The 14,828-nt window shown below is 39.2% G+C and overlaps 1 protein-coding gene across 2 annotated transcripts in view; it reads left to right on the top strand.

Annotated features, from left to right (window-relative positions):
• LOC115209875 (autophagy-related protein 2 homolog B) overlaps window positions 1-14,828 on the top strand; it is a 197,429-nt gene that overhangs the window by 147,279 nt on the left and 35,322 nt on the right. For both annotated transcript variants that reach the window (XM_029778451.2, XM_036501567.1), the window contains exons 27-31: window positions 1,187-1,254; window positions 3,293-3,360; window positions 4,127-4,291; window positions 5,904-6,027; window positions 8,672-8,928. In XM_029778451.2, coding sequence (XP_029634311.1) covers window positions 1,187-1,254; window positions 3,293-3,360; window positions 4,127-4,291; window positions 5,904-6,027; window positions 8,672-8,928 — 682 coding nt within the window. The remainder of the gene's footprint in view (window positions 1-1,186; window positions 1,255-3,292; window positions 3,361-4,126; window positions 4,292-5,903; window positions 6,028-8,671; window positions 8,929-14,828) is intronic.

The following is a 14,828-nucleotide window of genomic DNA, read 5'->3' as shown; positions in this document are numbered from 1 at the left end:
TACATAGATAAAGCAAAACATACAAATCTACACATATACATAAATACATACAAACAAACAAAAATACCCTGTTATTGATGTTGAAATTCCAATGAAGGAGCCTTGAATTTAGGTTAGAAACTGGCTCCTTCTCTATTGGCAAGAAATCTTGTAATAAAACTGAACATGCATATGTATCATCATCATTGTTTAACGTCCGTTTTCCGCGCTAGCACGGGTTGGACGGTTCGACCGGGGTCTGGGAAGCCAGAAGGCTGCACCAGGCTCCAGTCTGATCTGACAGTGTTTCTACAGCTGGATGCCCTTCCTAACACCAACCACTCCGCGAGTGTAGTGGGTGCTTTTTACGTGCCACTGGCACAGGTGCCAGAGGAGTCTGGCAGCAGCCACGATCGGTTGGTGCTTTTAACGTGCCACCGGCACGGAAGCCAGTCAAGGCGGCACTGGCATCGGTCACGCTCGGATGGTGCTTTTTACGTGCTACCGGCACAGAAGCCAGTCGGGGTGGCGCTGGCATCGGCCACATTCGGATAGTGCTTTTTATGTGCCACCGTCACAGAAGCCAGTTGAGGCAGTGCTGGCATCGGCCACATTCAGGCTTCTCTCAGTTTCTGTCTACTAAATCCACTCACAGGATTTTGGTTGACCTGAGGCTATAGAAGATACTTTCCCTAAGTGCCACACAGTGAGACTGACACCAGAACCATGTGGTTTGAAGCAAGCTTTTACCACACAGCCATGCCTGTACAAAGTTTTAATGAGTTTGAGCTCTGATGTTCCTTAGCTGTTTGATTCCTGGGTGTGCATAATACCAGATTGATTTCAAACTAGGCACTTTTAGTTATAAAATGAAGAAAATAAAGGTTATAATGTCTTTATCTAACAGGCCACTAATCAACGTCAAATTTATTTTTGTTCTGATATCTTTTGTATCATTAGTAAATCCTTAAATCCTTAAAAATGTTTTAGCCCGAAGGCCGCGGCCATGCTGGGGCACCACCATTATGTTAAGAAATTTTAATTTTTAAGCATTTGTATCAGTTACACTTTTCTCTTTTGATATATAACACTTGCTATAAAGGAAGACAAGGAAAAAACTTAAGGGCATACTTTTCTTGTGTGTGTGTGTGTGTGTGAACAGCTAGATGAATAATTAGCCTAAATTTATTCTTTGATTATTTTGTAGATTTGAATTTGATCGTACTGGTTTGTTTATATCACAGAAAGCTGAAGAAAATGTGACTTCACTGAAAGGTAATACAAAGTTTCTGTATGTTTCGTTGGCTGGGTGTTAATACTGCCTGACACAACTATCATCAGTATCATCAGCAATACTCTAGTACATTATAGACATATAGGCGCAGGAGTGGCTGTGTGGTAAGTAGCTTGCTAACCAACCACATGGTTCCGGGTTCAGTCCCACTGCGTGGCATCTTGGGCAAGTGTCTTCTGCTATAGCCCCGGGCCGACCAATGCCTTGTGAGTGGATTTGGTAGACGGAAACTGAAAGAAGCCTGTCGTATATATGTATATATATATATAAGTGTGTGTGTGTGTATATGTTTGTGTGTCTGTTTGTCCCCCTAGCATTGCTTGACAACCGATGCGGGTGTGTTTACGCCCCCGTCACCTAGCGGTTCGGCAAAAGAGACCGAGAGAATAAGTACTGGGCTTACAAAGAATAAGTCCCGGGGTCGATTTGCTTGACTAAAGGCGGTGCTCCAGCATAGCCGCAGTCAAATGACTGAAACAAGTAAAAGAGTAAAGAGTATACCTATAACATAATAAGATTCACTAAATCACCACTCCCTCCCCAATACACCCCCTCATCCTCATCCCAATCCTTCCATTACTTCAACTCCCTAAGCACTTATTCCTCCTCTCTCTCCTCCCAGCCTTCCACTACCCCACCACCCCTCCCCATCTAACTCATCCACCCCCTTCCCACTTCAGTCTGTTGTTACCATTCTTCTTGATTTTCCCCTCCGTCCAGTAACAAATTTCAGACCTGTGCTGATATTCATAGCTTTGTGTGCCGGGTTACCAACCATCCCACCGGACGCCAGTTCCAAGCAGCCAATCATTTTACAAGCATCTACCAATGTGCTGTGGACTGGTTTAACATCCCCAACATTTTAACATCTCCCCAGCTGAACTCTTGGCTCCTTCGATGTCTCTGATGCTACAAAGACATCATCATGGAGCCATGGTGGAGTGGTGCAAGGCTAAAGCTCTCCACCAATTTCAAGACACCTCCTTCCATTCACATTATTTACATTTAACAGATATTTGTCCTCATATTGTTTGTTGTTAACCCTCCACCCTTCATCAGGTGTCTTGGGGAAATTTTGAACCTGGGTTCTCATTCCTATGGTATTTTTCAATGTTGTTATTATTATTCAGTAGTTTTATTTTAATAGCGTGCTTTCACTTCACTACCGAGCGCTGCTCTGTGTGCCTTGGGTATGTGCTGTGATTTGTTGTGATGCTCTGATGGTTACTGTATTGAAAGTGTTTTGCATAGGATGTGTACAGTGCCCAGTAGTGCAATGTTCTGTATGTTATATATATTTGTTAGCCCTAGTGTTTTTGTTATGTATTTGTCTGAATATTTTTTATCATACCTAATACGCCTACTATGATAGGAATTGTTTCTGTTTTTAGACACTGCATTCGAATTACTTCTATTTCCAGGTCTTTGTATTTTGAAAGTTTCTCCATTTCTTTTAGAGACACGTTGCCATCTGCTGGTATTGATACATCAATTAGAAAGCATTTTTTTTCTTCATGATCTCTGACAACTATATCTGGCCCATAAGCCTTAATTTCTCTATTTGTGTGTATTGGCATATCCAAGAGTATGGTTGCTTTCTTGTTTTCTGGTGTGTGCCTATACCATCTTTTTTCTGTTGTTATTCCATAGTGTTGGCATAGCTTCCAGTGTATGTCGTGTCTGTGAATATATTCCTTCTTAGCCAGAACTGGGCAGCCAGAGATAATATGATTTATTGCTTCTTGTCCATCTCCACATATTCTGCAGTTATTTGTTATGTTTCTTTCTATTATATGCTTTTGGTAATTTCTGGTGGGGAGGCTTTGGTCTTGTGCTGCAATTAAAAATCCCTCTGTCTCCGCTTGTCATTTAATGTCCACCTATCATATTGGCATGGGTTGGATGGTGTGACAGGATCTGGGGAGCCAGAGGACTGCACCAAGCTCCACTGTCTGCTTTGGCATGGTTTCAATGGCTGGATGTGAATTATATTTTGTGTTTGTGAACTATATTTTGCAGATTATGTTTGTGTGGCTGACTGGGACAGGTTTGAACTCTCATTGCGAACAAGCGGAGGAAAAGAAACTGTAAGTAAAAGAAGAACATTTCAACATTTCCATCAGTTTATTATTTTTTGTCTGTATTTAATGTATAACTTAATAAAACAATGTTTAGCAGACTGCCACTCTGGAAGAAGTGCTAATTTGATACCAGATACTATCTCTTTGCTTTCAGTAATGTTTACATATCACTGGGGACAGCTATGGCTTCATCCTTTGGCATTTAAACCAGACATACCGAGCCAAAATATTCCACCTGTTTTATATTCAAACTGAGCGGGTCTGACCTCTCACACCTACTCAACAATGTTATTCTAAAAATATACAATCACATCATGGATTGAAGCCATGGATGGATGTGTTTTGTATAGAAGTTTGGAAATGAACATTACTTGTAAAACAAGCAATGAGAACACGCACACACACACACACACACACACCACACACACACACACCACACACCACACACACACACACACACCACACACACACACACACACCACACACACACACACACACACACTAACGTCTTTCAGTTTCTGTCTACTAAATCCTCTCACATGACTTTGGTTGGCCTGGGGATATAAGTAGAAGACCCTGCCCAAAGTGCCGTGCAGTGGGACTGAACCTGAAAGCCACATGAATGTGCAACAAGCTTCTCAACCACATCTAATAGATATGATATTATGTCTCTTCTTAGCTTGCTTAAGTTCATTCTGGAATGATTTAGATAAAAGGGTCTAAATATTCTTCTTTTCTCTCTTTTTTAATTCTTTTTTTTTTCTTTTGTTAGAAAATTCCCAAGAAAGATGTAACAATCACTAGTAATCGTTTTAATGTGAGAACCTGCTCAGATTCTTGTGTGGCGTTGATGGAATTAATTCAGTACATTGCCAATGATGGAGACCTCCAAGAAAATTTTGATGATTCTTTATCTTCTACAAGTAAATCTAATACTGTGAGTATTCTTGATATTTACCGGAACATTATAAATAATAATAATAATATGATGATGATGATGAACTTATTGTATACAGTGCTCAGGTGCACTACAACTCATCAGAAAATGTAGCCAAAACTGCATGAACAGTACATAGAATATGCACAGGAAGTGAACAGTGAACAAGTTGGGAAAAAAAATAGGGGTTGTAAGCATCAGGTATGCTGTTGGTGAATTTCAGGAAGCATGGAAATATTGAAAGATGTAGTTTCCCAACAGCAAACAACTGATGTAGGTAGTTTATTCCATGCTTTAGCATTTCTGAGTGTGAAAAGATGTTTCCAAAAGTCATGGGTGCTGTGTTGTTTTTTTGATTTTGTAAGCATGTCCATGAGTGTTAGACATGTAGAATTCAAAAAGGTGCCCATAGTTGTTGTTGGAAAGATGGTGGATAATCCTGTGGTTGTCTACCAAGTCAATTATCATACATTGGAGCTTTAATGTATCCATGCCCAAGGAAGGCTACAAGATAATTAATGCATGATTAATTTAAAACAATGTGAAAGGCAGACTGTGTGATGCCTGTGTGCGAACAGCCATGTTCCATAGCAGTGAAACAGGCTATGACCACTGAGGACATTTGTAGGCTTGAAAGAAAGTAGCTAGTGTGTTTCATTGGATGTGCAATGTCAATGTGCATGTAAGATAGAGTGTGAGCATCTTGAGAGAAAAGTTTGAAATAAAAGGCATCAGATGTGGTGTGCAAGAGAGATGACTACTGGTACGGTCACGTAATGCATATGGATGAATACAGTTGTGTAAAGAAGTACCAATCTCTAATGGTGGAGGAAACCTGTGGAAGAAGGTGACCCAGGAAGATATGAGATGAAGTGATGAAGCATGATCTTTGAATGTTAGGCCTCATGGATGTGATGACAAGTGACTGAGACCTTTGGTGATACGATGTGTTTGAGAAGACTCATCAAGCCAAGTGAAATTGTAGCCATGACTGATGCCAGTGCCACATGACTGTCACCCATGCCAGTGGCACACAGAAACATCTGTGCTAGTGGCACATTAAAAGCACTCGTTACACTCTTGGAGAGGTTGGCATTAGGATGGGGACCTAACTATAGAAATCATGCCAAACCAGACTGTAACTTGGTGCCAGTTCCAGTCAAATCATCTAACCCATGGAAAGCAGACACTAAATGATGATGATGATGATGTGAATAAATAAGCATTACATTTGACAGTAATCTAAATGCTAAAGGGTTAAAGGTTCGAAAATTGGCCAGTCCCAGAGAAATATATGGCCAGACTGCTTATACACACAGCAAACACACAAGCTTAATTGTTATTATTGCTATTGTTATAAGAATTGGTAGTACACCTGACGAGGTACTTTGCAGTATTACATTATATCCCATTAGATTCTGAGATTAAATTCTGTTGGGGTCAACTTTGTTGTGAACATTCAGGGCTAATTCTCCAGTTTGAGAATGATGTCCTCTCTGCCTTCCTCTGATTTGAAAGACTCTGAAATAGGTGCTAGGGGTATCTTTTCATTAAAAAACAATGTGAACTTTTGATATTTGATTTTTTAGTTGTTTTAATTCTCTGTTTTTAGGAAGATCTTGATGATTCAATTCATAGAACTACTGCTGACAATGGTGATATTAACCCTACAGATTTAGTACATGATATGATGGAAGATGCTATGAAGGAATCCACTGTCCCAGAACAGAGTAAAGGTAACTGAGTTATTCTGTTATTATTTTCAGTTGCATAGTGTTTTTGACAGATTCAGAAATAGTCCATTCTGGTTGTTCTATTGTATTTCAATAGGCATCTTAAGTTCATATCCACTCTAGGTCAATTTTTTTGCATTTGACTTCCTCGGTATTGTTATTGTTGAGCCCCATGTCATTCTGAATTAAGCAGATCAATGATCAATGGCATTCTAACCATGACCATCTCATACTAGTTGTACATCATCTAATGTTTTTTTCTGATTTTAAGATGGTATAATGTAATTTGAAAGAAATTTGAATGCCTTTATTAAGCATATGAAATAAGGCGCAGGAGTGGCTGTGTGGTAAGTAGCTTGCTTACCAACCACATGGTTCCAGGTTCAGTCCCACTGCGTGGCACCTTGGGCAAGTGTCTTCTACTATAGCCTCGGGCCGACCAAAGCCTTGTGAGTGGATTTGGTAGACAGAAGCTGAAAGAAGCCCGTTGTATATATGTATGTATATATATATATATATATAATATATATATATATATTATATATATATATATATGTGTGTGTGTGTGTGTGTGTGTGTTTGTGTGTCCGTGTTTGTCCCCCTAGCATTGCTTGACAACCGATGCTGGTGTGTTTATGTCCCCGTCACTTAGCAGTTCGGCAAAAGAGACCGATAGAATAAGTACTGGGCTTACAAAGAATAAGTCCCGGGGTCGATTTGCTCGACTAAAGGCGGTGCTCCAGCATGGCCGCAGTCAAATGACTGAAACAAGTAAAAGAGTAAAAAAGTAAAGAGTAAGTGAATGACAAAAATAAAATATATTGGAATACATTTAAATATGTAGCTGTTTAAATTTTTTACACTCAAAGATAATACTCAGAGTTTTATAAATGTGCCACAGCCTCATTTTATAAGATATTTGAGTATGACACGAGAAGGTGTCTCTCAATCTTCTATTTCCTGTATGTTGATGAAAACAATATAATCAAATGTATGACACTCTATCAAACAATTTATCTAATTTCATGTTAATGGTGGTGGTGTTGGTGTTGTTGGTATTTAGTCCCACATCTTCTTAGATCTACCCCTTCCACAGGCTCCTTCCACAATTAGAGATCAGCACTTCTTTATGCAGCTGTCCTCATCCATATGCATCACATGATCGAACAGTCTTCTCTCTTGCACACAACATCTGATGCCTCTTATACCCTGTTTTCCTCTTAAATTATTTACACGCTGTCGTACATGCACACTGATGTTACCCATGCAGCAGAGCATGCTAGCTTCATTTCTTTCAAGCCTTTGCAAGTCCTCTGTAGTCAAATCCCATGTTTCACTGCCATGTAATATAGCTGTACATACACAGGCATCATACAATCTTCCCTTCACTCTGAGTGAGAGGCCCTTCGTTACTAACAAGGGTAGAACCTCTCTGAACTTTGCCCAGCCCATTCTTATCTTAGCAACTACACTTTCAGAACTTCCTCTTCCACTGCTAACTTGGTCTCCTAGGTAACAGAAGCTCTCTTTACTCTTTTACTTGTCTCAGTCATTTGACTGCAGCCATGCTGGAGCACCGCCTTTAGTTGAGCAAATCAACCCCGGGACTTAATCTTTTGTAAGCCCAGTACTTATTCTATCGGTCTCTTTTGCCGAACTGTTAAGTTACGGGGACGTAAACACACCAGCATCGGTTGTCAAGCGATGTTGGGGGGACAAACACAGACACACAAACATATACACACATATATATATATATACATATATACGACAGGCTTCTTTCAGTTTCCGTCTACCAAATCCACTCACAAGGCATTGGTCGGCCCGGGGCTATAGCAGAAGACACTTGCCCAAGATGCCACGCAGTGGGACTGAACCCGGAACCATGTGGTTGGTTAGCAAGCTACTTACCACACAGCCACTCCTGTGCCTATGTTAGTTAGTTACTATTTCTAATAATTCCCCCCAAACATTTGAGGGAGTCAGTTCTCTGCACATTTTTAGTTCCTACTGTGCCCACACATTTGCCACACACAAAGACTATTTTCTGTGTTAACATTCTTGTGATATCACTACACCTCTTATGCGTCCATGGAGTTTCTACCTACACCCTTTTCACACATCAAGACCAACATCCTTTTTAAATATATATACATATAGGCGCAGGAGTGGCTGTGTGGTAAGTAGCTTGCTAACCAACCACATGGTTCCGGGTTCAGTCCCACTGCGTGGCATCTTGGGCAAGTGTCTTCTGCTATAGCCCCGGGCCAACCAATGCCTTGTGAGTGGATTTGGTAGACGGAAACTGAAAGAAGCCTGTCGTATATATGTATATATATGTGTGTGTTTGTGTGTCTGTGTTTGTCCCCCTAGCATTGCTTGACAACCGATGCTGGTGTGTTTACGTCCCCGTCACTTAGCGGTTCGGCAAAAGAGACCGATAGAATAAGTACTGGGCTTACAAAAGAATAAGTCCCGCGGTTGATTTGCTCGACTAAAGGCGGTGCTCCAGCATGGCCGCAGTCAAATGGCTGAAACAAGTAAAAGAGAAAAAGACAGTAAAGAGTATATATAATATATTTATATACTTGTGTTCATGTGCATGCATTTATTTATTTATCTAATTACTTATTTATTGCATTTTCAGCAAGTCATGGTAGCCATTCTAAAAAGAGTTCATCCAGCAAACGAACTACCACAGAGGTATTCTTTGTTCCTCCAAACGAGGATCAGCCTCTGTATCCCACTTCACATGAGAATGCTGCAAATTTGGTATCTACAGAGAACTTATCTTCATCATCCAGCTCAAAGTCTCTGTATAGCAGCAGTATGTCGGAAGAAAACACTGAACTTGACATTGACGAAGATTATTGTATTCTTGATGATATTGGAATGGGAGTCGAGGTTGGTAGAGTATACCTGATACTTTTTTTTAAGAATTTTATAAACTGTGACAAGTTCACAAGTCTCTTAACTTCACTTTCTCTTTTGATCTATAAAACTCTTAATATAATAATAATGAAATTATTTAATGTTTTTTTAAATTATTTTCAAGTGAATACCATTAGAAAAAGTTTCTTTGGCATATTTAAAAATTATTTTAAAGTGAAAATGACTTAAAAAGTATGGTAAATATTTTGTATACAGTACTCAGGTGCACCACAACTTGTCAAAAGTGCGTATAAAGCATATGCAGTAATGTACAAATGTCTGGAAAGCGAACAGTGTTTGAGTCAGATACATGCTTGCGTGTGTATGGAGGGGAGAAAATCAAGTGTAGTGTTGGCGAATCTCAGGAAGCATGGAAGTTTTGAAGGATGCAGTGCTCCGACAACTAACAACTGATGCCGGCAGTCTGTTCCATGCTTCAGCAACTCTTAGCGTGAAAAAATTCTTCCTTACATACACTTTTATACATTTTTATATGGATTTCACAAACTAAGCATCTTTTGTTTTGCTAGTGGATGTGACAAACTTTCAGATTGAGTTGTATGGTAAGTTTTGTACACCAGTATAGAGAGATATACAAAATGAATTCTTTGCTCACTTTCCTACAGACAGATTTTCTATCCCGCTATCCAGCTTTTAATGTTAATATTTTTTAGAACTAGTTGGGTTGTTAGAAATGTTACATTGTCACAGATTTCATATAATTGTGCGGTACCTTCAGATCTGTAGGTTGTGCTGCTGTCATAAAATGACACTTAACCTTTTTATGATCATATTTTAAAATCAAAATATGCTGCCTATATTTCAATTGAGTTTGAAAAATAATCAAGAAGTATAATATTTTCATTAATTGATATATTAGGCCAGTAACAGCTTGTTTTTACTTACATGGAAGCAAAAATCAACCCTAGCAGAATATGTACTGAGTTTTGGTGACCAAACATTTAATCCAAAGCACTATTATTTTTACCAGTTTATACATATCTGCTGTCTGAACTATCCATGTTTAATGTGTTGGGTCAGCGGAAAGAGTTTAATATGGGAGGAAGCATTAAGCATTGAAATAGTTTTGTATCAAACAACCAGAGGTAATTTCAAGCAGATTGATATAAAAAAAAAAGTTAAAGGATTTGTTTTCTGTGATACTTTTTATGAAAATAAAAAACACCATCCGAGCGTGGCCGTTCGCCAGCCTCGTCTGGCACCTGTGTCGGTGGCACCACCATCCGAGCATGGCCGTTCGCCAGCATCGTCTGGCACCTGTGTCGGTGGCACATAAAAAGCACCCACTACACTCACGGAGTGGTTGGCATTAGGAAGGGCATCCAGCTGTAGAAACTCTGCCAGATCTGACTGGCCTGGTGCAGCCTTCGGGCTTCCCAGACCCCAGTTGAACCATCCAACCCATGCTAGCATGGAAAGCGACTGTTAAACGATGATGATGATGATGATGAAATAAAAAAAAAAAGTAAAGAACTTGTCCCTTATCTGTATTTCTGAAACAAGAGTTCTGATGTTCTTGATATATTAATTTAAATTTTTATGAGCTTGTCAAAGTTAATCAACACATGTTAACTTTACTGAACTAGTTTATTTTCCAGTAATTTTATCCTACTCCCAAAGGAATCTTACTGATTTGAATTCATTATGTCTAACTAAAGTATTGATTTCTTTTGACATCATCATCATCATCGTTTAACGTCCGCTTTCCATGCTAGCATGGGTTGGACGGTTCAACTGGGGTCTGGGAAGCCCGAAGGCTGCACCAGGCCAGTCATATCTGGCGGTGTTTCTACAGCTGGATGCCCTTCCTAACGCCAACCACTCCGTGAGTGTAGCGGGTGCTTTTTATGTGCCACCGACACAGGTGCCAGACGAGGCTGGCGAACGGCCATGCTCGGATGGTGCTTTTTACGTACCAGGCGAGGCCAGGCGATCAGATGGTGTTTGTTACATGCCAAGTATAGAATTTTTTTCATTTTTTTTACAACTTAGTATTGTATAGTCAGTTCAGCCAGTGCATATAGCTGTTACTTATTCTATTGGTACTAGAGGAATGGAAGCAGAAATCAGCCCTAGCAGAATATGTACTGAGTTTTGGTGACCAAACATTTAATCTAAAGCACTATTATTTTTACCAGTTTATACATATCTGGTGTCTGAACTATCCATGTTTAATTTGTTAGGTAAGTGGAAAGAGTTTAATATGGGAGGAAGCATTAAGCATTCCTAATAAGATTCAAATATTAATTTCAAATTTTGGCACAAGGCTAGCAATTGTGGGGGAGAGTGCAAAATGATTATATCAATCCCAATGCACAACTGGTACTTATTCATCGACCCTGAAAGGATGAAAAGAAAAAGTCAATCTTGGCAGCATTTGACCTTAGTTGGTCTGGAAGAAATGCCACTAAGTTCTTTTCCTATCACCCTAAAAAGATTCAAACATTAAACTAGTTTATTCCTTCCATTATTGTCTGTTAGTCTGATACTAGAAGAGAGGTATTTATTTTATGAAATTTTAATGAATGAAAGTTTAAATCAGTCCTGATAGGATTTGTGTTCAGAATAGTGATGTTAAAACCTGATGTTCAAGTCACAGCTTTTCTGCTATCTTGATGTGGACTACCGCTGTTGACAAACTTATGACAATGTACTTCACAAATTCTATGCAATCGTTCAATGTCCTGAATTAATTATCCTTCAAAAGAAAGTCATGAAGGATGTCCTCAAAAGATAAGCCATATGGTATCATTTTCTTTTCACCTGATATTATGTACAAACCGACAACTTGTTGTGTCGTTGCAACTGATTTTCAATTACCTGTTGTCAAAGTGAATTTCCACCTGGCAGCTTGCTAATATTAGACTTTAAAACTGCCACAGTACTGCTTCAGTATTAGAAAAAGTTAAATCAGTCTTGTCTTGGATTGTTTAATACAAGAGATTCTTTTCTCAAATAGTTTTGCAACCCTTTAGCATTCAGATTACTCTGTCAAATGAAATCCTTATTCATTCACATTGTTTTGAATTAATTTTGTATTATCTCATAGCTTTGAAATTTCAATGATATGATTGTTTAGTTTTGGAATGACATCGTACAGTTGATGTAAGAGGTCAGTTGAAATATTTTGGTTGGATATGGCAGGTTTAAATGCTAAAGGGTTAATTATCCAGTAAGATTAATATTAGCACCATTTAATAAAATTTCATAAAAATTCTGTGGTTCTGTCCAGCTGTTTATCTGAAACTTCAAATTTAAATAGTAAATATTTTGCTAGCTTTATCATGATGATGATCATCATCGTTTAGCGTCCGCTTTCCATGCTAGCATGGGTTGGACGGTTCGACCGGGGATCTGGGAAGCCAGAAGGCTGCACCAGGCTCCAGTCTGATCTGGCAGTGTTTCTACAGCTGGATGCCCTTCCTAACGCCAACCACTCCGTGAGTGTAGTGAGTGCTTTTTACGTGCCACCTGTACAGGTGCCAGGCGAGGCTGGCAACGGCTACGATCGGATTGGTGCATTTTACGTGCCACTAGCACGGAAGCCAGTCAAGGCGGCTCTGGCATCGGCCACGATTCGGATAGTGCTTTTTAAGTGCCACCGGCACGGAAGCCAGTCTAGGCGGCGCTGGCATCGGCCACGTTCAGATGGTGCTTTTTACGTGCCACCGGCACAGGGATCACATCTGCAGTTTCCATTAATTTTGATGTTGGTGTACTTGACTCAATGGATCTCCTCAAGCACAGGGTCGAAATGGTGTTTCGACCCTGTGCTTGATAATTGTAAGTTATTTCTCTTTCTTCAAGATAGTTTCAAGATGGGATGAAACTGTTTCCAGTGAGGTGAGACTAACACTTCAAATTAGTTACATTCTATCACAGGAAGTTTCTTAGGGAAAGCTTTTCTTTGGCATTGGCAGCATTTGATTCTTTTTTTCCACCACCTGTGTTTTCTTTGTACACCTTTAGCCTACATCTCAAAATCTGCTTTTGCCTTCTGATGCAATATCATCAAAATGATTTTTTAAGTCACATTCATAAAAGGAAAAAAAGATGTATGAAGTTTAGTGTATGTGCTGAGCATTGTTTTGTGAAAGCTATCCAATGAAACAATTCTATAGATATAACCTGAAAGCAAACTCAAGTTCCCTGACTTTTACCAAAATTTGACATCTTGTGTTCTTGTGTCATTCTTTTTACCATCACTCATATTCCGATTATTTTAATTATGGCTGAAGTACAAGTAAAAATAAATGCAACACACATGACAATCCACAAACACTAAAATCTAAAATATTCAAAGATTTAGTCAATAGACTAAGGCTCCAGTTTTTTTGTATTATTCCTGATAAATGAAATATATACCGAATTTTGGGAGAGGAAATCAAGTGACTAATTAAAGAAAATTATAGTTTAAAACAGACAAATTATGAATTAGGAGAAAAACTGGCTGAACAAGAAAAGAAACTGGAGGAAGCCCAATGTTACATCCGTTCCACAGATCGTAGCCATCATTTAGAAAATACATATCAAGTCTACCACAATAAACAGCAGCAGATTTTAGCAGCACCAAATTCCCTCAGCAAGAATACAATAACTGATAATGTTTCTTACGGACATCACAGGCACCATAATTCTATGGCACCCAATAATTTTCTGGCAAATTTCGTAGATTGTTTATAAATAAATAAACAATCAAACAAACCAAAAATGGAACATTAATTTAGAGAATAAAGCAAGGAATGAACACCCCCCATCCCACCGCACACATACATACATATACATACATACACATATATATCATCATCATCATCATCGTTTAACGTCCGCTTTCCATGCTAGCATGGGTTGGACGGTTCAACTGGGGTCTGGGAAGCCAGACGGCTGCACCAGGCCCAGTCTGATCTGACAGTGTTTCTACAGCTGGATGCCCTTCCTAACGCCAACCACTCCGTGAGTGTAGTGGGTGCTTTTTATGTGCCACCGACACAGGTGCCAGACGAGGCTGGCGAACGGCCACACTTGGATGGTGTTTTTTATGTGCCACCGACACAGGTGCCAGACGAGGCTGGCGAACGGTCACACTCGGATGGTGTTTTTTTACGTGCCGAAAAAAGATTAGAGATCTATACAAACAGGATAGCAGTGCCCCAGCATGGCCACAGCTTGTGAGCTGAAACTAGATGAAATGAAAAAAAAAAATACCTTGGAAACTTATGTGTGACCTTTAAAGGTATCTGTTGAAAAATCTAGATCTTCAGTTTGATTTCTAGGGTTTCCTTACTTTCCTGTTGTGCTTGATTGTTTATTCTGACTATCCCATCAATACCTACAATGAATAGCAGAGGTAAACTGACAGCTTTATTGAATGCCAGTTGTTACTCTTAATCAGTTAAATGTCATCTGAATGACGTTTAAAATATACTTGTTGTATTAATCATCTCTAGATATCCATTAATCTGAAATTTAATGTGTGTGTGTATATATACTAGCAGTATCGCCCGGCGTTGCTCGGGTTTGTAAGGGAAATAACTATATAAGCATTTTTAGAGATGTAAAGTATAATAGCCATCTCAATATGGCTAACCACAAAGGGGGGTGTTACTGTAGCTTTTTACGTTCTGAGATTTAATAATACATTTTTAGAGAGTTACTTCCCTTATATAATAGCAAAAAAATGCATTAAAAATGGGAAAAAATGATGGTAAATTTTTTTTAAATCGTAGACTCATTGTAGACGAGCGCTAATACCCAGAAGGGCTCGATATGAATCACGACTATAAGATACCCACTTTTGGTTACACTGCACCGCAAAATGTAGGAGTAGTTAGGAATCTAAATCGTAGGAGACA

The sequence above is a fragment of the Octopus sinensis genome, linkage group LG3 (genome assembly GCF_006345805.1).
Source record: "Octopus sinensis linkage group LG3, ASM634580v1, whole genome shotgun sequence".
Classification (NCBI taxonomy): Eukaryota; Metazoa; Mollusca; class Cephalopoda; order Octopoda; family Octopodidae; genus Octopus; species Octopus sinensis.
Note: the sequence above shows the minus strand (reverse complement) of the source record. Positions and strands in the feature narration are given on the sequence as shown.